The 27,414-nt window shown below is 45.0% G+C and overlaps 2 protein-coding genes across 7 annotated transcripts in view; both read left to right on the top strand.

The window, feature by feature from the left end:
- Positions 1–15,753, top strand: part of MAPKAPK5 (MAPK activated protein kinase 5) — a 57,319-nt gene extending 41,566 nt beyond the window's left edge. For 2 of the 5 annotated variants that reach the window (XM_023203629.3, XM_023203614.2), the window contains 7 exons: positions 2,088–2,168; positions 5,533–5,720; positions 7,895–8,015; positions 10,399–10,529; positions 10,800–10,921; positions 11,958–12,062; positions 15,150–15,598. In XM_023203629.3, coding sequence (XP_023059397.1) covers positions 2,088–2,168; positions 5,533–5,720; positions 7,895–8,015; positions 10,399–10,529; positions 10,800–10,921; positions 11,958–12,062; positions 15,150–15,244 — 843 coding nt within the window. In that variant the 3' untranslated portion in view covers positions 15,245–15,598. Of the gene's footprint in view, positions 1–2,087; positions 2,169–5,532; positions 5,721–7,894; positions 8,016–10,398; positions 10,530–10,799; positions 10,922–11,957; positions 12,063–15,149; positions 15,600–15,696 lie in introns of those variants that run through there. The other 3 variants (XM_031936374.1, XM_023203622.3, XM_031936373.1) reach the window with 3 other exon arrangements.
- Positions 15,754–16,329: 576 nt separating this feature from the next.
- LOC111538831 (disintegrin and metalloproteinase domain-containing protein 1a-like) lies at positions 16,330–24,819 on the top strand. 2 transcript variants are annotated; one of them, XR_003309868.1, is made up of 2 exons: positions 16,330–17,146; positions 18,371–19,119. XR_003309868.1 is itself a non-coding variant. In XM_026456571.1 (2 exons), exon 2 carries the CDS (start codon positions 21,418–21,420, stop codon positions 24,118–24,120), a length of 2,703 nt encoding a protein of 900 aa, XP_026312356.1. In that variant the 5' UTR covers positions 16,330–17,146; positions 20,753–21,417; the 3' UTR covers positions 24,121–24,819. The 2 variants fall into 2 exon arrangements, 1 of the variants encoding a protein (XP_026312356.1); XM_026456571.1 differs by lacking the exon at positions 18,371–19,119 and adding an exon at positions 20,753–24,819.
- The last annotated feature ends 2,595 nt before the right edge of the window (positions 24,820–27,414 follow it).

Consider the following 27,414-nt stretch of genomic DNA (forward strand, 5'->3'; position numbering starts at 1 on the left):
CGCCTCGGCCTCCCAAAGTGCTGGGATTACAGGTGTGAGCCACTGTGCCCAGCCTGTTGTTCTGTTTTTACATGTATCTGTGTATGTGTGTGTATATATATATATATATTTTTTTTCTTTTTTTTTTTTGAGACAGAATCTCACTCTGTCGCCCAGGCTGGAGCGCAGTGGTGCAATCTAGACTCACTGAAAGCTCTGCCTCCCAGGTTTACTTAGGCCATTCTCCTGCCTCACCGTGTTAGCCAGGCTGGTCTTGATCTCCTGACCTCGTGATCTGCCTACCTCGGCCTCCCAAAGTGCTGAGATTACAGGTGTGAGCCACCGCGCCCAGCTGCCATTTTTATCTTTTAAGCCCCACCCTCAGAAGCAACCGTTCATGAAAAAGGCTATCTTTTCTCTGCAGCATTGCTTTTGAGCCTTTGTCAAAAATCATTGAACATATATGTGTGAATTTATTTTTGGACTCTTTATTCTATTCCATTGATTTCTTTTATTCTATTCCATTGATTTCTTTTTCTGTCTTTACCCCAATACCACACTGTCTTGATTACTGTAGCTTTATAATAATTCTTGAAATCAGGTAGCATTGGCCCTCCACCTTTGTTCTTCGTTTTCAAAGTTGTTTTTGCTATTCTAACTTCCTTGCATTTCCATGTGAACTTTACAGTCAGCTGTTGATTTCTATAAAAAAGCCTACTGGGAGATTTGACTGGGGTTGTTTTAGAGCTATCATTCAGTGTGGGAGGTGCTGAGATTTTGGTGATACTGAGTCTTCTGACCTATGAGCAAGCTGTATCACTCCATTCATGTTTGTCTCATAATTTGCTCAGCAGTATGATGTAGTCAGTTTATAGGTCTCTCACATCTTTGTGAGATTTATTCTTAATGTTTAATATTTTTTCTGCTGTTGTGAATGGTGTTTTATTTTTCAGGTTTAATTAACTCACTTTGTTGTTCTTGTGTAAAAACTCTATGTGGTGGTCATGGTTGGAGCCCAGGTCCTCCTGCATGGAGACTTTGGAGTAGGTTTTTTTTTTTTTTTTTTGAGATGGGATTTTGCTCTTGTTGCCCAGGCTGGAGTGCAGTGGTACCATCTTGGCTCACCGCAACCTCCACCTCCCGGGTTCACGTGATTCTTCTGCCTCAGCTTCCCGAGTAGTTGGGATTACAGGCATCCACCAACATGCCCATCTAATTTTTGTAGTTTTAGTAGAGATGGGGTTTTACCACGTTGGCCATGCTGGTCTCGAACTCCTGACCTCATGATCTGCCTGCCTTGGCTTCCCAAAGTGCTGGGATTACAGGTGTGAGCCACCGCGCCCAGCCTAGTATAGGTTTTTATAAGATGGTCAGTGAATTTCTATTAGGTGAGATAGCTGCAGGTCTTAGAGATGGCATTGAAGATGATGGCCTTTGCAAAGTTGCCCAAGATGGCAGTGCAGCCCCTGGCTAAGGCATAGCAGTTGTATCCCATCCGCCCCAGCTTCATGGGCACAGGGGCTGAGACAGTATCAAGTAGGTCTGGCTGTGGGATGAAGTCCCCTAGCACAGAGCCTCAGCGTCCTGTCACTTTTCTAGGAACAGTGTGGGGCTGCTAATGTTGTGTCCCCCTCTGGAGGCCCTCCTCATGGGACATTAGAGAGGTTGGCCAGGATAATGGTCTCACAGTGGCAGTGGCTACCTCCTTAGAGCATTTAACACCTAGACAGACATGACTGTTGTAGTCCCTGATGGTAACAGATGGCTTGAAGCTTATCTGCTGGACAGGTCTGCTTTTGCATAGGCATAAGGGCTATCCCCAGGAAAAAGTCAGTGATCTCAGATTCCTTGATGGGCAGGAAGAAGAGAGAATCTCCTCTAGGAACTTCATCTTCATGTCCTTGACCTGAGTATTTCCTTGGCTGATGGGTAAATTACTGGTTGTAAGAAAAAAACGTTTTTGGAAGTGTAGTGTTTATGTGGAGTTTTTTTTTGATGGCTGATTGCCAGTTGTTTACCTCCTTTAGTCTTACAGTAGCGTGTCTCAAGGCAGGTTATCGGGGGTGTGATTTTCAGTAAATGGTCCCCTTTGGTCTGGCTCTTAACAGGTACTGGAGGCGCAAAGAAGGCATCAGAAGGAGAAATCTGGCATCATACCTACCTCACCGACGCCCTACACTTACAACAAGGTACAGGAAGAGATATTTCTCTTCATCTGGCAGATGCAGCCCCTCTCCTTTAGTGAGGTGTTTGTGGCCCTCTGGGAGTGTGGCCAATTCCTTTCTTACCCCTTAATATTCCTGCCCCAAAGAAGCAGCCAGACTATAAAAAAGTATCTGGAATTCAAGTTTTTGTTTGATGAAATATCAGATAAGGTTCAACCAGACTCGCAGAAAAGTATTTGGAATTCAGGTTTTTGTTTAATGAAATATCAAATAAAGTTTGTACCCATTTAGCTTTTGCAGCAGTAATTAGGGGCTATGATCATCATTCAGGTTATTTTTTTGACTGTCCATATGGTCCACTGGCCACACTGAAAAGATATGGTTGGCTTGTGGTTTTGAGGGGGAGATCATTTCTGAGACACAGATGCTAAAGAACAATTTGTGGTCTTTTATGGCACCATTCTTTCTTACCCCATAAAATACCCAACTTAGAACAGTATCTGATACACATAGCATGGGCTCCTAAATGTTACTTGATACTATTATGGTTCTTAATCTGTAGCCCACATTTTTTTTGTTGTTGTTTTTTGAGACAGTCTTGCTCTGTCGCCCAGGCTGGAGTACAGTGGCGTGATCTCAGCTCACTCCAACCTCCACCTCCTGCACTCAAACAGTTCTCCTGCCTCAGCCTCCCAGGTAGCTGAGATGATAGGTGCATGCCACCACACTCGGCTAATTTTTGTATTTTTAGTAGAGTCGGGGTTTCTCTCTGTTGGCCAAGCTGATCTCAAACTCCTGACCTCAAGTGATCTGCCTGCCTCAGCCTCCCAAAGTGCTGGGATTACGGGTGTGAGCCACCGCACCCAGCCTGTAGCCCCCATATTGATCCTGTCTGCTCTTTTTTTTTTTTTTTTTTTTTTTTTTGAGACAGAGTCTCACCCTGTCGCCCCGGCTGGAGTACAGTGGCACAATCTCGGCTCACTGCAACCTCTGCCTCCCCGGTTCAAGCAATTCTCTTGCCTCAGCCTCCCAAGTAGCTGGGATTACAGGCGCCTGCCACCACGCCTGGCTAATGTTTTGTATTTTTAGTAGATATGAGGTTTCACCATGTTGGCCAGGTTGGTCCTGAATTCCTGACCTCAGGTGATCCACTCGACTCAGTCTCCCAAAGAGCTGGGATTACAGGCGCGAGCCACTGCGCCTGGCCGATCCTGTTTATTCTAAAGCACAAGAGGTTTAGGGCCTCTTGAAATAGACCCCGGAGTCACTGAGTAAGTAGATCAGAAAAAAGATGCTACTTGGGGACTTGAGGCTAGATATAGATGACAGAAGGGGCTGAGAATGGTAAAAAGGCAGTAGGCTGGGACACTTGCTGTGGCTCCACTACTCTTAATCTGTGACATTGGTGAGGTCACTTGGTTTCACTCTTGACAGAGGACCTGAGAGAGGACATGATCTCTGTAGCATTAGTTTCCTTTCTGGAAAGTAAGGGATTGAAGGTCCCTTTCCACCCCTGTAATTTTATTCTGTTCTACAGCATGGGCTGTGTCATCCACAAATATCTACTAGTATAATGTGAAAACTAGTAGGCCGGGCGCAGCGGCTCACGCCTACAATCCCAGCACTTTGGGAGGCCGAGGCAGGCAGATCACAAGATCAGGAGATCAAGACCATCCTGGCCAACATGGTGAAACCCCGTCTCTACTAAAAATACAAAAAATTAGCCGGGCATGGTGGCGGGCACCTGTAATCCCAGCTACTTGGGAGACTGAGGCATGAGAATCGCTTGAACCCAGGAGGCAGTGGCTACAGTGAGCCGAGATCGCGCCACTGCACTCCAGCCTGGCAACAGAGTGAGACTCCATCTCAAAAAAAAAAAAAAAAAGAAAAGAAAACATGAGCGAGAGTACCTGAGACACCTCATTATTCAGCGTTTGCGCAGAGCACCACATAGCTGTGGTGTGAGGGGGAGTGTGGGGCCCCAGTGGCAGGCTCACTGGGCTGCCATCTTAGGCAGATACCTCTTTTATCTTGCCATTCAGGAAAGGCTTGAAGCCTCTGCAAACCCAGTTTTCAAAGCAAATGGAGCTGCATTTAACTAAAATAGGAGTCCTTTCTTTACGCAGTGATTACAGGCCATGGAGTCACCTTACTTCCTACAGACACGGTAGTTGGTAGCAGTTTTCTTTTTTTCCACAGTATCTTCCCCCAGAATGGTGTAAGAGCTTGCGAATGGACCTAGTGAGTCCTTCATGGTCAAAGGAATGCATTTAGACCTTCTGTTCTTTCCTCCAGTCCTCTCCATGATCTGTGTACTGCTTTGGGCCTTTACGAAGTGGCCTGTGCTGTATTGTAGGTGAGCCTACCTGTGTCTTAGTTGCTTTGTTTCTACATAGAGGTTTCACAACCAGCTGGTTTATATCTATTTCTTTTCTGGCTGGGGCAAAGCATCCTGTGCCTGTACACAGGATCAGATAGGTGCTTGGGCCTAAAGAGTGAGAGTGAAAGTACCTGTACATTTTATCCCAGACTGGCTTTGTATGATGGGATGCATGTATGTAGTATTGGTAGCTTATTGAAAATAGGGAGAGAGGCCGGGTGCCGTGGCTCACGCCTGTAATCCAGCACTTTGGGAGGCCAAGGCAGGAGGATCACAAGGTCAGGAGTTTGAGACCAACCTGACCAACATGGTGAAAGCCTATCTCTACTAAAAAAAAATACAGGCCAGTCGCAGTGGCTCACGCCTCTAATCCCAGCACTTTGGGAGGCCGAGGCAGGTGGATAACAAGGTCAGGAGATCGAGACCATCCTGGCTAACACAGTGAAACCCCATCTCTACTAAAAATACAAAAAAATCAGCCAGGTGTGGTGGCGGGCTCCTGTAGTCCCAGCTATTCGGGAGGCTGAGGCAGGAGAATGGCATGAACCCAGGTGGCGGAGCTTGCAGTCAGCCGAGATTGTGCCACTGCACTCCAGCCTGGGTGACAGAGCGAGACTGCATCTCAAAAAAAAAAAAAAACAAAACAAAAATTAGCCGGGTGGCATGGTGGCACGCCTGTAATCCCAGCTGTTCAGGAGGCTGAGGCAGGAGAAGCACTTGAACCTGAGAGGCGGAGATTGTAGTGAGCTGAGATTACGCCACTGCACTCCAGCCCAGGCAACAGAGAAAGACTCTGTCTCAAAAAAAAGAAAAAAAAAAGAAGGAAAATACGGAGATAAAGAGTAGTTCTCCTAAGATTTCCTTCAGCTTTCCTAGTCTCTGTTAAGTGACTCTAGTTTATAGCAGCCTATATGTTGCAGGGGCTATTCCTGAGTCTGTCTGTCACGGGGTGTTTCTTTGCGGGCTCTGCTTCTGCTGTGAGTGACCATTTTCTTTTTTTGGTTTCAGAGCTGTGATTTGTGGTCCCTAGGGGTGATTATCTATGTGATGCTGTGCGGATACCCTCCTTTTTACTCCAAACACCACAGCCGGACTATCCCAAAGGATATGCGAAGAAAGATCATGACAGGCAGTTTTGAGTTCCCAGAGGAAGAGTGGAGTCAGATCTCAGAGATGGCCAAAGATGTTGTGAGGAAGTGAGTTCATGGGCTGCTGGGCAGGGAGGCCAAGGAGGCCTCCAGGTGGTGGAGCTCAAGGGAATGTGGGTAGAGAAAAGTCATTGGTTTCCTAGGCAGGCTCCTCCCCGTTCTAATATCACAGAAATCTCTCTGGAACCTGAGGTGACTGTTCTCAGTGTCCACACCTGGGTGCGAATGAAGCTTTCCTCCCTCCTGTTGCATTCCTAGACTTTGTCCCCAGGGTGTGAACCCAGGTCCCTCCATAGCCAGTCTCTGCACATTAATTCAGGACCCTAAATTATAAACCTGGCGTACTGTCCTTCTTACATGTGAGCCAGCATGTCATTTGGGACAGATACAATGCCAGGAGGTGAACTAGGTGCTGAGATGACAAACAGCATCCTTGGATGCTGTGGGCATGTGGGTTTGTCAGGCCTGGACCCCACCCTCCACCTTGACACTGCCAGTTGGTTGCTCTGACATATCTTTTATTTTTTATTTTTTATTTTTTTTGAGATGGAGTCTCGCTACATTGTCCAGGCTGGAGTGCAGTCGTGCAATCTTGACTCATTGCAACCTCTGCCTCCTAGGTTCGAGTGATTCTTCTGCCTCAGCCTCGGCAGTAGCTTGGATTACAGGCGCCCACTACCATGCCCAGCTCATTTTTGTATTTTAAGTAGAGATGGGTTTTGACCATGTTGGCCAGGCTGGTCTCAAACTACCGATCTCAAGTGATCTGCCCACCTTCCCAAGTGCTGGAATAACAGGCGTGAGCTACCACACCCAGCCACTCTGACATATCTTAAGATGGGAAGATTTAGTAAGAATTAGGGCTAGGGAGTGGAAGAGGGAGAGTTGATATTCAGAGTCTTTTGGTAGCTGGAGGACTAGGTAAGAAGTCAGACCTAAATTTGAATGTTTGTTTTTTCTGCCCACCTGTGTGGGAGGCTGGGTGCCTGTGGACTTAGGCACTGCTCCTGTCTTCCCACTGCTGGGTCTTCACTGAGCAGTGTCTCCCTTGTTGATCTCAGTTTCTTCCTCTGTAATGGGATGAAGGTACGTGTTTAGGGGCAATACCTGGGAACTGTCTCCCGACAGTGCAGCCATTTCTCCATGGAAATTACTCCCTTTCAAAAGTGAGCTTGTCCTGTTGATTGGAGGGTGGGGGTTGGGGGCAGGTTCTGTGTGCTGTAAAGAGGGACTGTTTTCTAAAATAGACAAGTACAAGTTTTTAGGAATGTGGGTGCAATAATTAAATCACCATCTGTCTTCACGTGCTATTTCCTTGCTGTAATCCCAACTATTTGACCAAAATCTCAATGTCCTGGAAGTAGTTCTTTGCCAGCTTTCTATAAAATACATTTCCTGTCTCTAGAGCAACACTGATTATCTTTTTGGTTTTGGGATCTTCCAAATAATCCTTACTTTAGAATCTGAAGCCATCCGTTCAGAATGATACAGAGGAAGGTGGCAGACAAGCTGAAGGAGCAGTCAGGCATGTTGTCCTGACATTTGTAATGAGAGATGGAGTTGGAAGGAGGGAACGGGCTGAGATGAGCTAGGAACCACATCAGTGGGAATGAACGAGAGGGAAAGAAACATGATCTGAAGGCAGACAGCACAGAAGCAACGCCTTGGGCTTAGAAGGGAATGCCATCCCTGTCTCAGAGACTCTAGGTTTTTAGCTTTTGAGTATCTGTGGAATAATGGGCTCATGTCCTGCCATATGGTGACATCTAAGGGTTTTATCTTGGGTAGCAACCTGCTTCTCCAGAACCTCATGACCCTTCAACTAATTCTGCACCACTATCAGCCAAAAAGAGCACTTTTGAGTTCCTTTTGGAAGTTAAAGCCCATTGTCCTAGAAACCTCAGTGTGGAGATTCAAGGTCTTAGGAACTATAAACCATATGTAGGATTACCTTATTAAACCCTAGAACTCAAAAGTATCACTGGATTAAGCCTTTTTATACCATTGTAATCTCACTTTTTCCAGTATAGAAAAGATTGCCTCAAGCCATAGTACCCCTACCAGTGGTTGGAGACTAGAATCCCACCTGTGCTCTGCAGGTGGAAAGCCCAGACTTACAGAAGTCAGAAGCAACCAGAGTTGTTTAGAGCCAGGTCCAGGAACTTCCTATGGCCTTTTAGTAGCAACTGTGCATGGCAGCCCTGTTGGCGTTTTCTCCACAGGCTCCTGAAGGTCAAACCAGAGGAGAGACTCACCATTGAGGGAGTGCTGGACCACCCCTGGCTCAATTCCACCGAGGCCCTGGATAATGTGCTGCCTTCTGCTCAGCTGATGATGGACAAGGTTTTGAATGATGTTTACTTTGTTGACTGAAAAGACTGTTGGGAAGGAATGCTGGGGCTTGGCTCAGTGAGGGGTTAAAGGCAAAACAGTGCAGAGTACACGATCCTTCCCAGAGAAACATCTCTGGTTTCCTCAGAGTCAGGATCTAAATAAGGAACTTCTTTTGGTAAAAGACCAAATCAAGGCCTGGTGAATACACACTAAGGGAGCACTCAAAGGAGTAGCCTCCATATTTCTGCTACAGGGCTGGGAGCACAGAGCAGTTTAAGATACCCTCCCTTTCCCCAAGGGGTTTAAACAAGACTGGCTGAGAAGGCAAGGCCAATAAACATGAAACAAAGAGGGAGCATTTCAAACATCAGAGCTTTGCATGTTAACTTTTCTGTGAATTCTGTGGGAATTCAGAAAAAGAGCACATCTTTGAAGGGATGTAATTTGCCCAGAGAGAAGGCAGAACCCCTCACATGTATTAAGTATCTACTCAAATTCTTCAAGGACAGCACATGCCCGAACATGAGAACTCAGTAGACAGTTAATGTAACGATGATGTATTTGCATCTGTTTTGTTGCTTATGCTGTTCACCACACATGGACATCGTCAGGAAAAATAACTTGGCCTCACTAATGGGAAGTTAATGAGACGGGTGTGTCAGGGCCAGGCTTTGCAAGTGGACAGAGGGGTTTAAGTCTTAGTGGGATGTAACTGAGAGGCCATGGTAGCTTTTTGAGAAGAGATTTGCCACTAGGAAGGTATTTAGAGATAGTCAGACTTGGCAACTCACGGACTTGCCAACCTAATACTTCTGCAGTAATCTAGAAGTCAGGGGTGGCTATGGGAGCAGAGAAGTAGAGGTGAATAGGCTCAATATTTTTGAAGAAAAATTTCTACAGTTTTTCGTGATAAGACTAGATATAAGGGGACAGGAATGGCATATCTGGTGATAACATTGACAGGAGGTGGGGGTTGCATTGAGCTGAGATCCACCACTGCACTCTAGCTGGGGTGACAGAGTGAGACTATTTCAAAAAAAAGTGGTCAGGATGTGAGTGATCAACTTTGGAAATGTAGAACACTGTCCACCCAAGCCCTGTCTAGGAGCCTAAGCTCATGACTTTGAGCTGTTTCCTCCTTCTGTCAGGTTGTTACTGATGAGGTGGATGCGAAGGTGCAGAAAGGCATAGCCAGGGCTAGATAGGAGTATACAGAGCCCTAAAATGAGTTCCAACTTTTCCTGATCTAATTTCATGCTCACCATGGAACTACTTTTTAAAATAGTCAAATTTTGACTGGGTGCAGTGGCTCACACCTGTAATCCCAGCACTTTGGGAGGCTGAGGTGGGCGGATCATTTGAGGTCAGGAATTCGAGACCAGCCTGGCCAACATGGTGAAACCCTGTCTCTACTAAATATACAAAAATTTAGCCAGGCGTGGTGGCAGACACCCGTAATCCCGGCTACTCGGAGGGAGGAGAATTGCTTGAACTCAGCAGGGGCAGAGGTTGCAGTGAGTCAAGATTGCACCACTACACTCCAGCCTGGGAGACAGAGCAAGACTCTGTCTCAAAAAAAAACTTCTGTTGTGAAAACTCAGATGGTACAGCAGTGTTAAAAGAAAAAGTAAAAGTTCCCTTTCATTCCCCTGCCACAGTCACACCCCTCAGAGGTGAGGTAATCTATGGCTTGATGTATACTTCCTGATCGTTTTCTGGGATACGCACACAGATACACACATTTTGTCCTTTTAAAATACAAAAATGGAAAAAAAAATTGAAAAAAAATACAAAAATGGGATCATATTCCTGTGAAGCCTTCTGATGATTTGGTCTGCCTGTAGTGAGATCATATAGTGTTCATAAAAGCACAAACTTCAAGAGTTCCAGACTCCATGACAGCTGTTTCTCACTGTAAATTACTTGACTGGTTGTGGCCTCCGTCACGTGGCCTTAGGCTTGGCCATGCCCTCCATGTGAGATGGTCAGGGCTCTGAGCTGTCAGGGCTGAGGTGAATCAATACCATCTGTGAGGCTTCTTGGGCAGTAGCCTGCCAGCCCTTCCGCTGATGTCCATATGTGCCTCTCTTTACACTTCCCCTCAGTAGTGGCTATAAGTGGGGATCCTGCTGGTATTTCTTACTTGCTTTTCTGTCGCCCCACCAGGGAAGATGGGCTAGCTGTTGTGTGACCTTTGGTTGGCGTTGTGTTCCCTAGTTCCTGCTGATCCATGGGGAAGGGTCCTCTGCCTTATCAAAATATTTATATTCCTTCAACATAAGAGTGAAATTGCCTTCTTAGTACTTTGAGCTTTTCCTTTCCACTTTCTTAGACTGGCTTTTTAGGTGCCCAGCAATGAATATGAAAAACTGACGGCAGTGTTTGCATTCAGGCAGTGGTTGCAGGAATCCAGCAGGCTCACGCGGAACAGTTGGCCAACATGAGAATTCAGGATCTGAAAGTCAGCCTCAAACCCCTGCACTCAGTGAACAACCCCATTCTGCGGAAGAGGAAGTTACTTGGGTAACTGAGCTTATTTCTTCGATTCTTCTTCATGGCTGGAATGGCTGAGGACTGGGTTCTCAAATTTAAGAAATTTAACTTGCTCAGCTAGGGATCTTTCTTTGGCCTCTGAAGAGGGTGGAGAGGATAAGCTCTTTAAATAGTATCAGGAGTTGGACACTATTGTTATTTTTCTGATATATCTGTTGCTTTATATTTAGAGTTAATATCTGTCCAGAGTTGGTTTTTGGGGTCTCACGTTGTCATTACCCCTCCCTCAAACTCTTAAAGCACCAAGCCAAAGGACAGTGTCTATATCCACGACCATGAGAATGGAGCCGAGGATTCCAATGTTGCCTTGGAAAAACTCCGAGATGTGATTGCTCAGTGTATTCTCCCCCAGGCTGGTAAAGGTCACACCATTTACTAATCCTTTGTGTGTGTGTGAGTGTGTGTGTGCAGGGGTGGGTGGGTGTATGCATGTACATGGCAAAAGGAATGGCTTAATTTTGGGTTGTCTGTTTCATCTTGTGTTATAAGAAAAGTATATTATACAAGGTAGTCTGTGCCCACTAAAACGATTGGACAGTGGGAGTTAGAAATGCAGTTAAGTTCTACCCCTCCTTTGGTTTTCTGTGAAATTTCTAGTTTAGACTTAATTGGCAGTGTCAGCTGCAAGCATGCAATTTTGTGTTTTCTTAGTTTGACAACAAGGGCACAGATTGGGGGATGGCGAATGGAAAATGTGGGTAGGGTCTGAATCTCATTGCAGGCTGTTCACCATTTCCAGAGCCTTTTGAGTGCAAGGCTGCCATTAGCTCATAAATATGAGAACACTTCCCTAGTTCAGAAGTGGCTCCTGCTGTTACTCATACCATGGGCAGCATGATATGAGTGGGTCTTTGGAGTGAGACTTACACGTGGGTCCTTTGGAGTGAGAGCTTTCTTTCGTTATGTTCTCTCTCCACTCATTGGTGGGTGAGGGGCTGTTCTCAGCAGATAGATGCTGCACGTACTAGGCCAGAAAATGGATATCTCCCTAGATTCCTTGGGTTTTAAGAGAACTCATATAGTGTACCTCAGATAGCTTTCTAAAGTAAGAAATGAGCTTAGGAGAGAGAAAGTAGGCCATTCTCCCACTTTCGGTCTTTGGTTGACCAGGTGCCTTGTTCAGCAATAGAGTCTGCCACAGTGTATTTCCCATCCCCCGGTGCTGAAACTCTGGGGCCATCAGTGGATTTGTATGAAGATGTCAGAGTTAAAAAGAGTCCAAATACCAGATGCGGTCTACATAATGTAGGGACTAGCAGTAAAGCCCGTGTCTGGTGAAGTTTTGCATATTCAGTCATCATTTTTCAACCAGTTGGACATCACGTTCTTCCATCTCTCACACTAAAACCCCATGATGCTGCAGGAAAAATGCAAATTCCTCTTCATCCTTACCAATAGGAGAGAATGAAGATGAGAAGCTGAATGAAGTAATGCAGGAGGCTTGGAAGTATAACCGAGAATGCAAACTCCTAAGAGATACTCTGCAGAGCTTCAGTTGGAATGGTAGGAGCCTTCATCACTCCCTTCCCCAGGAATACAGACAAGTGATTATGTTTAGAACACATAGGATCTCTTTGGTGCCTGAGCTGCGGCTGTTTTGAGATGAAGTGAGTGGAGTGGCTGGAGAGTGAGTGGAGCATTGTGGAATGGGGGTTAGCTCTATATTAACTGCCCCGGCATACCTGGATATCTGGCCCTTTCATTTATTTTCCAGAGTTCAAGTGAATTGTGTGTTGCAGATTCAACACTGGAAAGCCCCCATCACACACCACTTGGGTAAAAAAAAAAAAAAAAACCCAGATTTCAGAACTCCTGTCAGATACCAGGACTATTCACCAGGTCATTAAGAAGCAACAGATGCTGAAGGGGAGAGAGAGGACAAAGTGCCAGCAAGTCCGCCCTGCTGACCCCGCTGATCTGCTTAGCTTAGAGAAGAGCTGTTTCACGAAAGAGGAGAAAGTTTGCCAGATCTCCTGCTGGTTAAGTTTTTTTCCCAAAGCAAATAAGGTAGAGATGTATTTCTTGAACTGCTTTTTTTTTTTTTTTTTTTTAATTGAGGCGGAGTTTCATTCTATCCCCCAGGCTGCAGTGCAGTGGCGCAATCTTGGCTCATTGCAACCTCTGCCTCCCGGGTTGAAGTGATTCTCCTGCCTTAGCCTCCCGAATAGCTGGGACTATAGGCAAGTGCCACCGTGCCCAGCTAATTTTTGTATTTTTAGTAGAGATGGAGTTTCACCATGTTGGCCAGGCTAGTCTTGAGCTCCTGGCCTCAAGTGATCCACCTGCCTCAGCCTCCCAAAGTGCTGGGATTACAGGCGTGAGCCTCTGTGCCTGGCTTGAACTGATTTTATTTTATTTTATTTATTTATTTATTTTTTTGAGACGGAGTCTCGCTCAGTCACCCAGGCTGGAGTGCAGTGGCGCCATCTCGGCTCACTGCAAGCTCCACCTCCCGGGTTCACGCCATTCTCCTGCCTCAGCCTCCCAAGTAGCTGGGACTACAAGTGCTCGCCGCCACGCCCGGCTAATTTTTTTGCATTTTTAGTAGAGATGGGGTTTCACCGTGTTAGCCAGGATAGTCTCCATCTCCTGACCTCGTGATCCGCCCGTCTTGGCCTCCCAAAGTGCTGGGATTACAGGCTTGAGCCACCGCGCCTGGCCTGAACTGATTTTAATATTGTCTTTCCAGTTGAGCAAACTGTACTAGACTTATGCTCCAGGATGCTCAGGGAAGGGAGCAAACTTAAGATTTCAATGCCTCACTTGTTTCCTTTTTTTGAGACGGAGTCTCCCTCTGTCACCAGGCTGGAGTGCAGTGATGCAATCTTGGCTTACTGCAACCTCCCCCTCCTGCACTCATGTGATTCTGCCTCAGCCACCCAACGAGCTGGGACTACAGGCATGCACCTGTGTTTTTTTTTTTTTTTAAGGGGAGACGGGGTTTCACCATGTTGGCCAGGCTGGTCTCGAACTCCTGACCTCAAGTGATCCACCTTGGCCTCCCGAAGTACTGGGATTACGGGTGTGAATGACGGCACCCAGCCTGCCTGACTTGTTTCTTAGACATGCCATAAGAAATCTAAAGTGCTAGCCTGGCCATTCCCATTCTTGGAGGAGATTCACTTTCCTGGGATATTTTTAAAGAAAAATTTGAGGGCCAGGCACGGTGGGTCATGCATCTAATCCCAACACTTTGGGAGGCCGAGGTGGGCGGACCATGAGGTCAGGAGATCGAGACCATCCTGGCTAACACGGTGAAACCCCACCTCTACTAAAAATACAAAAAAAAAAAAAAAATTTAGCCAGACGTGGTGGCATGCGCCTGTAGTCCCAGCTACTTGGGAGCCTGAGGCAGGAGAATCGCTTGAACCTGGGAGGTAGAGGTTGCAGGGAGCTGAGATCACACCACTGCACTCCAGCCTGGGCAACAGAGCGAGACTCCGTCTCAAAAAAAAGAAGAAAAATTTGAAACATGTCATTTTAGAAAAGTGATCACATATGAAATATGAACTTCAGTGAATTTTCACAAAGCAAACACCCCTCTGTAACCAGCACCTAGATCATGTAGTAGAACATGCGTCCTCTTCCAGTCCCTCCCTCCCTCCATTCAAGGGTAATCACAGTCCTGATTTCTAGCACTGTAGCCTTATTTTGCCTGGTTTTGTATTCTTTGTGAATGGAGTCAGACAGGTCTGCATTCTTTTATGTCTGGCTTCTTTTAGTCAGTTATATTTTAGTCATTATATTTGTGGCATCCATCCATGTTGTGTGTAGCAGCAGATCATTCATTTTCACTGTATGAATGTGTGCCATATTTGTCCATTGTACTGTTGAATGGACTTTAGGATTATTTCCAGATTTGGGGATTAAGAAAAGGGCTGTGGTGAATACTCTTGTGAATGTCTTTTGATGAGCTCATTTATCTTACGTGTATAGGATTAGAATTGCTGGTTCATGGAGGTCTTCATCTGTCTGGCTTTAGTGGGTACTGCTACCAGTTTTTCAAAGTGGTTGTATGAATTTATGAACTCCCACTAGCAGTGTTTGGGGATTCTGGTTACTTCACATCCACACCAGCTCTTGCTATTGTCTTTTTAAAAAATCTTCATTATCTTGTTAGTTTGTAGGTGGTATTGCAATGTGGTTTTAGTTTGCATTACCCTTAAATGTACCCTTAAAACGTACTTTAAATGTTTATGGGCCAGTTAGATTTCCTGTTTTGTGAAGTACCTATTAAGTCTTTTCCCCATTTTTTTTTCACTGAATTGTGTCTTTCTTATAGATATATAGGAATTCTTTATATTTTTGGATATGAGTCATTTGTCAACTGTATTAAAAAGATCTTCTCTCTCTTTGTGGTTTGCTTGTGTGTTGTGAGCTTTGGATTTTTACTGCCAGGTTAGTGGAACGGTACAATTGCTACCTGAAAAATGGGGGATCTGAACTGCTTTTGATCAGTGGTGGGGGTGGTTCCTCCACTGGTGAGGGTGAATTTGATACTGGTAAGGTGGACCTTATTTGGGTCTCTGTCAAGAATCTGCCACCTCTCAAAGAATTTGAGGGCTGATCTTGTTCTTTTTTGGTTTTCAGGTCGTGGATTCACAGATAAAGTAGATCGACTAAAACTGGCAGAAATTGTGAAGCAGGTGATAGAAGAGCAAACCACGTCCCATGAATCCCAATAATGACAGCTTCAAACTTTGTGTTTTTTTTAATAATTTGAAAAATTATTCTTAAATGTATAATTTTATGTAAATTAATAAATCATAATTTCATTTCCACATTGATTAAAGTTGCTATATAGATTTAGGGTGCAGGACTTAATAATAGTATAGTTATTGTTTGTTTTTAAGGAAAGCTCACATCTAGAGATACACTATTACTTTAGGACTGTGTAGTTGTATATTTGTAAGATGACAGATGATGCTGTCAAGCAATATTATTTTATTTGTAATAAAATATACAAAAATCACTTGCCAGCAGTAGATAAAGGACCGACTATACTGACCTTTCTGATTAGTAAACAGTTGAATTAAGGACTCTGGATTCTGGTTTCAATTGCCCTGTGTATTTATTTTCCACACCATTGCTAGATGAGCTCTACTGCCAAGACATTTTTGTGGCTCAGTCATTGCAGACTGCCTGCTGGAACTCACAGGAGGCACACTTGAGCTTGGAGAGCCAACTCCCATGATGGAAGAAGAGGAAGCTGAGCCCTCATTTCTCCTGCACCTAATTCCCTATAGAAAAGCAGGATCATTTCCTTTTTGTCATATTTTTTAAAAGGGTACTGGTGTGTTTCTTAAATCTAACAGGGTTTTCTTTTGGGTTTATTCTTTTTTTTTTTTTTTTTTTTTTGAGACAGAGTCTCGCTATTGTCGTGGAGGCTGGAGTGCAGTGGCACTGTGTCCGCTCACTGCAACCTCCATCTCCCAGGTTCCAGCGATTTTCTCTCAGCCTCCTGAGTAGGTGGGATTACAGGTGCCCACCACCATGCCTGGCTAATTTTTGTATTTTTAGTGGAGACAGGGTTTCATCACGTTGGTCAGGCTGGTCTTGAACTCCTGACCTCAGGTGATCTGTCTGCCTTGGCCTCCCAAAGTGCTGGGATTACAGGCATGAGCCACTGTGCCCGGCCTTGGGTTTATTCTTTGTTTGTTTGTTTTGGGATGGAGTCTTGCTCTTGTCACCCAGGGTGGAGTGCAATGGCACAATCTCGGCTCCCTGCAACCTCTTGTCTCCCAGGTTCAAGTGATTCTCTTGCCTCAGCCTCCCAAGTAGCTGGGATTACAGGCGCCCGCCACCATGCCCGGCTAATTTTTGTATTTTTAGTAGAGACAAGGTTTCGCCATGTTGGCCAGGCTGGTCTTGAACTCCTGACCATCCGCCTCAGCCCCTCAAAGTGCTGGGGTTACAGGCATGAGCCACCAAGCCTGGCCTATTCTTCATATGTTTAACCAGAGCTTCCCTTTCCCCTTCCAGGAGGTCCTGCTTTGTCCTTTCCCCTTCCCTGCAGCCTTCACCAGCTCCATCACACCTTATTTCCGTTTCCTGTTCCTCTGGTCCTGTTTTTGGAATAATTTGTCTGAGAAATGTACATATAATTGAAGTGGGACTATTGGATTATCATGTAAGATGATCCAGTTTTGGGTTTTTTTTTATAAGGCTGCCTTGTTTCTCTGTAATATGTCTGCCTGGGTTTTGTGTTGGCATTCTCTAGGCTTTGTTTATCTTATTACCCTTCGTTTTCAGGAAGCAGGATTTTGGCCCAGAGAGCAGCTGTTTGAAGGAAAAATAAGGCTAGGTCCTTTTTCAGTTTTCTGTTGTGCGTATGGGTTTCCATAACAAATCAGTTTTCGTGTGTGTGTGTGTGTGAAGCAGTTTTTGGTGGATACTTACTTTGGTACATAGAAAAGCTGGCAGGTAGGCTCCACCTCCCAGAGCAGAGGGAGAGGATAGTCATCTGTTATTCAGTTTTTTCTCATCGCATTCTCTTCAATCAGAATTGATCTCACCAGCAACTTATTTTCTAACTCCTCCACTGTGCTGAGTAATTCCTCCACCCTGAGTCTTCAGGATGACATTCGGTTAGTATGCCCTGTATGTGTGTGACTGCCTGTGGGAATAGATGATAAAAACACAAAGTGTCTTAAGAATTACCTTACTACATTGGTTCCTTTTTTTTTTTTTTTTTTGAGATGGAGTCTCTCTGTGTCGCCCAGGCTGGAGTGCAGTGGCGCAATGTCACTTCACTGCAAGCTCCACCTTCTGGGTTCATGCCATTCTCCTGCCTCAGTCTCCCGAGTAGCTGGGGCTACAGGTGCCTGCCACCACACCCAGCTAATTTCTCTTTGTATTTTTAGTGGAGACGGATTTTCACTGTGTTAGCCAGGATGGTCTTGATTTCCTGACCTCGTGATCCACCCGCCTCGGCCTCCCAAAGTGCTGGGATTACAGGCATGAGCCACTGTGCCCAGCCTACATTGGTTCCTTTTTATCTTGGAGAATTTGTAATTAAAAGATATTTTTTGAGGTAAAGTTCACTAATCTTAGGTGACTGGTAACTGTTATAAATGGATTTCCTTTAAGGAGAATTGAATATGTCTCCCCACCCCCTACCACCAAGACAGAGTCTCGCTCTGTCCCCTAGGCTGGAGTGCAGTGGCTTGATCTTGGCTCACTGCAACCTCCACCTCCCGGGTTCAGGCAATTCTGCTGCCTCAGCCTTCCGAGTAGCTGGGACTACAGGCAGGCACCACCACGCCCAGCTAATTTTTGAGTTTTTAGTAGAGACGGGGTTTCACCATATTGGTCAGGCTGGTCTCGAACTCCTGACCTTGTGATCTGCACCCCCTCCCCCGGCCTCCCAACCTCGTGATCCGCCCACCTCAGCCTCCCAAAGTGCTGGGATTACAGGCATGAGCCACCGCGCCCGACCTGAATACTTTTCATGATGGCAAAATCTAACAGGCAACAGAAAAAAACCCAACGTTTTTTAATTTACTGACCAGAAAACTTGGCTGAGAGTTGAATTAAGTGCCTGTTGTGTTTTTCAATGAAATGCAAATCTTACAGATCGCTTCTTACAGTTAGGAAAACTGCACTTGTTTGTGTAATATTAGAACAACTGTAGTTCTCCTTAAGGCAGAGGTTCGGTATTCCATGGGGAGAAAAAAACAGTAGTAATTACCTTTGTTACTCTTCTTTTTCTTTAGAGGAATCTTCTAGCATATCCAGTATATCCATAACTTCTTAAAATTGTGACCTGGGTGTCTTCTAAAAAGGCTCAGGATGATTTTTTTTTCCTTCAGTGTATGCTGAATTTTAGGTGCGATGGAAAAGGTTTCCAAAGTGATCCTTCCTTTGACTCTGAGCATCTGTTGCCCATGTTTCAGTTACTTCAAGCTGAATTCATGTGACCCTTAATATAAGTGCTGTGTCCAGACACATCCAAATGAGCACCAAGCTGGAAGTTTGTGAACACTCTGGAAGATGCCCCAGCTGCTGTAACACAACAGCATGCCTTGAAAAAAAAACAGTAGCTCCTAAGGGACTCAGCATGGCTTGGTCTTCAAAGTGGAGTTTTGTTTGTGTATTCCTAGTCCAGCAGTAAATTCTGTTTTAACGTAACCGTCAGGTTTGCTACTTGAAATCTGCACGTAACTGGAAGTGAAACGGTATCTTTCTCATATTTTTTGGCCTACCACCTACACCTGTGGAAACAACACTGTAAAAACAATTCTTATAAAGCAGCAGGTTATGCTCTCCTGTTTGCCTACATGATTTATTAACCTTCTGCTTATTAAAGCCATTACTGGTCAATCAAATACTTTTAGACTTTACCACAGTTATAAAAGTCGGCTTGATATAGTAAAAAAACACTTGTATCTCTCTAATGTATGAACATAGGAGAATGCCAGTCTGAATTTATTGTCTGAAACATAGATAAGGCTCAGCGCGGTGGCTCATGCATGTAATCCCAGCACTTTGGGAAGCTGAGGCGGGCGGATCACCTTAGGTCAGGAGTTCAAGACCAGCCTGGCCAACATGGCGAAACGCCGTCTCTACTAAAAATACAAAAATTAGCCAGGTGTGGTGGCACATGCCTGTAATCCCAGCTGCTTGAGAGATGGAGGCAGGAGAATTGCTTGCACCCGGGAGGCAGAGGTTGCAGTGAGTGGAGATCGCCCCACTGCACTCCAGCCTGGGTGACAGAGCAAGACTCCGTCTCACAAATAAATAAATTAAAATTAAAAAAGATGTGATCCTGCTATGTTGCCCAGGTTAGACTCAAGTTCCTGGGCTCAAGCAATCCTCTTGCCTCAGCCTTCTAAGTAGCTGGAACTACAGGAGCAAACCACTGTGCCTGGCAGGAATTACTCTTTAAAAAGAGTTCATGTTGCTTGTATTCATTTGAGAAAAAATGAATTGAAGAAATGGTTAATTGTTGGTTAAAGAAGCTAAAAAGATTTAAATCAGGTCTTGTGTGTGGGTATGTGTGTGTGCATGTATTTATTGAAGAAAATATGTTTCAATTTGAGAATCAGAAAATTGGATACTTCATTTTAATTTTTATTTAAAGTAGAATGTTCTTCCATTCTTGAATCTTCTTTTATCCCACCAAATGGCTTAACCTAATTTGCCCTGCCTATTTTGGTTAAGACACAGGGAAACACCCTAAAATCTGTGATAATTTTCAAAATACAATTTTAAGAAGCTTTGTGCTTACATAAATCACAAGTACAGCTGGAAATCATTTCACTTTTCTTGCTGTAAATTTTTTTAGTGGGTTTGTGACAGTATAAATTTTCTTGCTAGATGCTAATGATACATTGTATTATCTGTATTAGGAATTAAGGAATAATGAATAAATTGATCTGTTCTCATGCTGTTACCTAACATTCCTTTTACATTCCTGGTACCATTACATTCCTTTCTGTAGTCATATCTCATATTTGAAAGGTCTCTTGTTGTAAATATTTGACTTGCTGTAAAATTATGCAAGATAAAAAATGTAGAGCTTTATTTTTCTTCATCTAGAATGCACAGAATAACTGCATAAGGAATGGGTGCATAAGGCTTCTTTTCCTTTTAAATTTGTACTGCTAAATACACCAAGGAAACTGACATGAAAACCAAATTCAAGGACTTCCACAGACATTTCAGGTCGATTTTAGTTCCAAAACGAAGAAATCTTTTAAAACTTCTTCTGTAGCCCAGTTTTCTTTTCTTGATGAAATGTTAACTAGACATCTGGTTAGTCAGCTTTTATTTTGACCCCACAGTATTTTTTGAGACAGGGTCTCACTCTGTTGCCCAAGTTGGAGTACAATGGCGTGATCTCGGCTTACTGCAACCTACGCCTCCCGGGTTCAAGCAATTCTGCCTCAGCTTCCTGAGTAGCTGAGATTACAGGCGCACTCCACCATGCCCTGCTACTTTTTGCATTTTTAGTAGAGACGGGGTTTCACCATGCTGGCCAGGCTGGTCTTGAACACCCGACCTCAGGTGATCCAGCTGCCTCAGCCTCCCAAAATGCTGGGATTACAGGGGTGAGCCACCGTGCTCAGACCCCACAGTTTGTTTTTATATTAGGGCAGTTGGAGGAACTGAACTTTGATCCTGATCCTTTATATACCCCCACGGTGAAACTGAGCCCATTTTACTTAACATGTAATATATCTGTGCTTTAGGAAAACTTGATAGAGAAGATTATATGCAGATATAAAATATCTAAACTCATTTGTTACGAACCAGCGATAATGAGGGAAAACTTGGACATACACATACGGATTTTCTTGAATTAAAGAAAAAAAAACCCAGACACTGACAAAGGAGAGTTGAACTGAGAAACGGTACCCTGAAAACTGCAGAAATGAGGGAAAGAGGCAGTGGGCCACAAAGAACTTTGTCCTTTTCAGAGCTCCCCAGAGAAGCCCTGTTCCCTTCCCCCCACCCCCTGCCAGAATGTTGGGTTTCAAAGAATGAGCAGATTAACGGATATCAAGTTGTGTGGCCTGAGCTGAGGATAAAGAATAATTTGCCTGAGTTACAGTACTGGCTGGATCATTACAGGCCTTCTGCTTGGAATCTCTCTCCATGAAGGTAAAAGGAATATAACCAAGGAAGATTACAGTTGTTGCGGTTGGAAGGAAGACATACTAAAGAAACTGCCGAAGGCCAGGAGAGAAGCAGGAAGAGAAACACAGCTTGAAGTTATCTATAAGACTCAGAATTGGGCAAGAACTGCCAGTAAGGGAGCCAGTGCAGATCTGAGACTAACACCTGAGCCTCCACAGGTTTGTGTGCGAGGGGGAGCTCGGCTGATGGACATAGGCCCAGAATCATTAACTGATTTATGTGGGCCATGTCAGTGATGGCATTATTAAAAGACTCTGCCAACATCCTGCTTTATCTATGGAAAAGCCAAGTGGCCTTGGAAGAGGTTAAGATAAAGTTCCAAACTTGGGCTCCACAGAAGTGGAACTTGAGACTGGGGCTAGTACCCGGACCTTCATGTATCAGGTTAGAGATTTTGATGCTTTTGGTGATTTTTGTGCCAAGCATGTACTGTCACCTGGGATCAATCTATTACTCTTTCTATGAAATAATTATTCCAAAGAGGCTGACAGTCCAGGGAGGAGATAGCCCAGTGGAAGGACTGTCCTACTTGCTATTTATGCAAGGCCAGAAGCAGCTGGTTCACCTGAAGGTGAAGAGAAGCCATTTTGTGAATAACTTTCCAGTCTACAGTTACCACAATGGCATCCTGGGGCAAGAATCGCCTTTCATCTCACATGACTGCCACTATGAAGGCTACATAGAAGGAGTGTCAGGTTCTTTTGTTTCTGTCAACACCTGTGCAGGTCTCAGGGGCATCCTGATTAAGGAGGAAAAATCTTACAGCATTGAGCCCATGGACTCTTCAAGACAGTTTGAACACGTGTTATACACCATGGCACATGAAGTGCGAGTCTCCTGCGGTGTCACTTCCAGAGACAGCCAGGTGGTGTCCACTAGCTGGCAACAAGGGAGCAGGAAGCCTCGTGATCTACAGGCGCTGTCCTACTTGTGGTCACACACCAAGTACGTGGAGATGTTTGTCGTGGTCAACAACCAGCGGTTCCAGATGTGGGGCAGTAACATCAATGAGACGGTCCAGAGAGTAGTGGATGTCATTGCTCTGGCCGACAGCTTCACTAGGGGAATAAACACAGAGGTGGTGCTGACCGGAATGGAGATTTGGACCGAGGGGGACCTAATAGATGTCGCAGTGGACTTGCAAATCACACTCAGGAATTTCAATCGCTGGAGACAAGAGATGCTCTTCCGTCGTGCGAAGCACGATGTTGCCCACATGATCGTCGGGCATCATCCTGGACAGAATATGGGCCAGGCCTTTCTCAGTGGTGCCTGCTCAAGCGGTTTTGCGGCAGCTGTTGAATCCTTCCATCATGAAGATGTGCTGTCGTTTGCAGCCCTGATGGTCCATGAGCTCGGGCACAACCTGGGTATTCAGCACGACCACTCGGCCTGCTTTTGCAAAGAGAAGCACTTTTGCCTCATGCATGAAAATATCACAAAAGAAAGTGGCTTCAGCAACTGCAGCTCTGACTACTTCCACCAGTTCCTTCGAGAACACAAAGGGGCCTGCCTATTTAACAAGCCACGGCCCAGGGGCCGCAAGCGTAGGGATTCTGCCTGTGGAAATGGTGTGGTGGAGGACACGGAGCAGTGTGACTGTGGTTCTGCCTGTCACCTCGACCCATGCTGTGATCCCACATGTACTCTGAAGGAGCATGCTGAGTGCAGCCATGGCCTCTGCTGTCTGGACTGCGCTTTCAGAAGGAAGGGGTTTTTATGCCGTCCTACTCAGGATGAGTGTGACCTCCCAGAATATTGTGACGGTAGCTCTGCAGAATGCCCTGCAGACAGCTACAAGCAAGATGGCACGTTGTGTGATAGAATTCACTATTGCTCTGGGGGTCAGTGTAAGAACCCTGATAACCAATGTGTGAATATATATGGGTACCCTGCAAGATCTGCCCCGGAAGAGTGTTACATTTCAATGAATACCAGAGGAGACCGGTTTGGAAACTGTGGCCGTCCCGCTGAGAATCAGCAAACATATGTTACATGTTCAGATGATAATGTATTTTGTGGGAAACTCGTATGTACAGGTGTTCAATCCTTACCACGAGTCAAAGCTCAACATACAGTGATCCAGGTCCCTCATGACAATGACTGGTGCTGGAGCATGGATGCCGATAACATTACTGATATGCCTGATGATGGAGATGTGCACGTCGGCACTTCTTGTGCCCCAAACAAAGTCTGCACGGATCACTCCTGCGTTCATCACTCCATACTCCTGTTTGACTGCAGACCAGAGGAATCGTGTCATGGAAAAGGAGTTTGCAACAATTTAAGGCACTGCCATTGTGAGCCTGGTTTTGCTCCTCCTGACTGCAAAAATCCAGGAAATGGAGGCAGTGTGGACAGTGGCCCCCCGGGAATGCAAATTACCAACAACAGTGAAAGTGGTAGTGAAAGTATTGCTCGTGTTCAACGTCAGAGACAAGACATAGACTATAAACTGGTAGTGTTACTAGTCCCTTTGTTTCTTGTACTATTATTGTGCACTCTACTTACAATATCCTACCTCTGCTCTGAAGTTCAGACAGCAGTGGCTGAAGTAGAGGAGTCATCAACCGAGACAACACTGGAATCAGAGTTGACTTCAGCAGATCTGGTCCCAATAGCAGAAGAAATCCTACCACCAGATGAGGAGGCTCCACCATCAGGAGAGGAAGCTCCACAACCAGGAGAGGAAACTGTACCACCAGGAGAGGCCCCACCAGCAGCAGAGGCCCCACCACCAGCAGAGGCCCCACCAGCAGAAGCTGCCCCACCGCCAGAGGCTACCCCGCCGCCAGAGGCTGCCCCACCACCAGAGGCTGCGCCAGCACCTGAGGCTGCGCCAGCACCTGAGGCTGCGCCAGCACCAGAGGCTGCTGCCTCACCACAGGCGCCGCCACCAGAGGCCCCACCAGCACAGTAGGCCCCTCCACCAGAGGCCCAGAAAGAGCCAACACCAAGAGCGAAAGCAGGTAAAAGACAGGGAAGGCTAAAAGAGAAGAGCGAAGGATGAAACCAAATATCTCAAACATGTCAGGCATTGAGTGGAAATAAGAAGCTCATAGAACCAAATGTGAAGTGAGAATTGGTGTCTACAGAGGCTGTGACTGGACTATGTGATCTGTAGAAACATACTAATGTACGAAGAGGGATTTCCCGACTTACAGTATTCATTGTAAACTCATTATATTTTCATACATAAAATCATATATAAAATATTATTTGTTTTTTCATGTTTCATGAAATAATTTTAGCTCTTCTCATGGGTCATTGCTATCAATGTCTTGTTTCAGTTGGGCCAGTTTCTGAGTCACCCATATTGCTTTTCAGGGCATCTAAACTTTCATTCACATGATCTGACATAATGTTTTATCAATTATCCATGCCTGCATTGCTGTGACTGGGTTATTCATCCCAGTAGTAGTGACCCATTATGTTACGAATGTTATTATAATGATTGAATGTTCTAATAAGCCCTGTCTGCTTCTATTCAATAAATATCGGTGATTTTAAATAAATGAAAAGTTTTTTTCCACATGAATCATCACTCCAGACTCCAAGCAGCCTAGTGCTTGGGATCCTTTATTTTGGGCCTCTATGAAAGGAGCTAAACCTGATCCAGGGACATCTCACACACTCCGTCTGGGTGTATGGAGGAGGGAAGGCAACCTAGGCAGTATGTAAAGTAGATTATAAAGTACTGAGTTCACATTTGAAGTATTTATTTCTTCATTTTTTTTTTTTTGTCTTAATGATTCTACTGAAGTTCCTTTTTCCTTTATTGACAATTTATAGGAACATCTCGAATTACAAGTAACAGAACTTTTTTTTTTCCCCTTTGAGACAGACTCCCACTCTGTTGCCCAGTCTACAGTGCAGTGGTGCGATCTTGGCTCACTGCAAGCTCCACTTCCCGGTTCACGCCATTCTCCTGCCTCAGCCTCCCAAGTAGCTGGGACTACAGGTGCCTGCCACCACGCCCGGCTAATTTCTTTTTTGTATTTTTAGTAGAGGTGGGGTTTCACTGTGTTAGCCAGGATGGTCTCGATCTCCTGACCTTGTGATCCACCCACCTCAGCCTCCCAAAGCGCTGGGATTACAGGCATAAGCCACTGCGCCTGGCCAGTAACAGAACTTTCAGTGTGGTAGTCATTTCTCTGTGAAGTAAGGATATAGTAAGTATAACTAACATTCTCCATTCTGTGCCAGGCCCTGTGCTAAACACCTTACATTCACTGTCTTCATTTAATCCTCCAAACTGCCCTGTGAAACCTCCAACTTGTACATGAGGAAACAGAGACTGAAGAGTTTGCTCTAGTGCTAGCCAGTAAGTGGTGGGACCTGCATCCCTCCCCAGGAATGAGTGAATCTATTGCCTCATGAGCCTTTTCCTTCGGTTAAAAAAAAAAAAAAGGCCGGGCACAGTGGCTCACATCTCTAATCCCAGCACTTTTTAGGAGGCCAAGGGGGGCAGATCACCTGAGGTCAAGAGTTCAAGACCAGCCTGGCCAACATGGTGAAACCCCATCTCTACTAAAAATATAAAAATTAGTCAGGCGTGGTGGCAGGTGCCTGTAATCCCAGCTGAGGCAAGAGAATCGCTTGAACCCAGGAGGCCAGTGTTGCAGTGAGCAGAGATTGCGCCATCGCACTCCAGCCTGGGGACAAGAGCAAGACTTTGTCTAAAAAAAAAAAAAGTGAGGGAAAAGACATGTCCTTAACTTCCCAGAACACGGCTTTATCTTCAGTGACTCTAATGAAACCAAAGCCGTACAAATAAATGTCGATCCTATCATGAACCTATGGCATTGTATAGTCATTACGGATTAAAGTGTCTTTTCCCCTACTACATCCTGACAGATGGCTGGCAATAAGGTTGGCATCTTATTTAGCTCTGAGGGCCTGGCTCATGGTAAGTGCTCAGTAAGTGTTGGCCAAGTCAATGACTTAACCAGAGCCAACCTCAGAATATGGGGGATTGCTAGTCTCTAGGCATGGCACTTGCAAAATCTTTCTCAGGTACGATAGAGCTACAGACTGAGCAAATGTTCTGTCTCAGGGAAGGTCCTGAGCATCAGTCCCCAAGCATACACTTGCCGAGCCTCTCTTCTATCTGCCTACTCTATGTGCGATAACAGAGCAAACCAAAGGGTAACACCTGCTGTCTGCTTTCAAGAAGCTTATGTTAGTTACTCTAAGTGGAATAAAAACTTCAAAGCAAAATCCGAAACAAAGTCTTCAGTTGTGGATACGTGACTACAAGGAAAACAGGTAGGAAAACCAGGTCACAAATTCTCAGGTCTGATTCTGATAATCAAATCCAGGATGAATTTTATGCCAAAATATCAAAATTCACAGTGAGAGACCATGATATCAGGCTGGGCGTGGGAACTCACGCCTGTAATCTATAGTGCACTTTGGGAGGCCAAGGTGAGAGGATGGCTTGAATCCAGGACTTTGAGACCTGTCTGAGCAACATTAAAAAATTTACCAAAAAAATTTTTAAAAATTAGCTGGGCATGCTGGTGTGCACCTGTAGGCCCAGCTACTTCAGAGGCTGAGGCGAGAAGCTCCCTTGAGCCTAGGAGTTAGAGGTTGTAGTGGACCACAATTGCACCACCACACTCCAGCCTGGGCAACAGAGTGAGATTCTGGTTCAAAATAAAAAAGCAAGAACCCACGCTATCAGTCAGTAGGCACTTGAGGGTTTTGAGGACGAAAGTGAAACTGTGTAACTAAAGGTCTCCAAATGTAAACTTGTATTAGAGGCTTCTGCAAAAGATGTGAAGATGTCTGCTGAAAAGCACTTGTACAGAGAACTGGGGAGTTACAGAAGGGGTAACCCTCATGGTGGGCATGCTGATGGTGACTGTAATAAAAGAATGAGCATCACATATTTAAAGCATCAAGGATAAGGGAATCATGACATAAATCATGATTTATACATAGGATGATTATTCTTGGCTGATTTAATAGAACTCTTTAAGGACCAAAAGGCAAGTAGGTAATTGGGAATCAACACATAAGGCCAACAGGATTTCACAGCATTGGACAAAGAAGTTAAGAAATTTGGCAAAGAAGGAGTTTTTTTGTAATAGACTTTTAGGATTTTAGTTGCTTATCTTTATGACTGATTTGAGCTTCAGGGTTACAAGACCATGTTGAAGATGAGAAACCGAGATAAGAACAAGTGTTTGGTTTTTATTCTTTTCTTTTG

The sequence above is a fragment of the Piliocolobus tephrosceles genome, chromosome 10, assembly GCF_002776525.5.
Source record: "Piliocolobus tephrosceles isolate RC106 chromosome 10, ASM277652v3, whole genome shotgun sequence".
Classification (NCBI taxonomy): Eukaryota; Metazoa; Chordata; class Mammalia; order Primates; family Cercopithecidae; genus Piliocolobus; species Piliocolobus tephrosceles.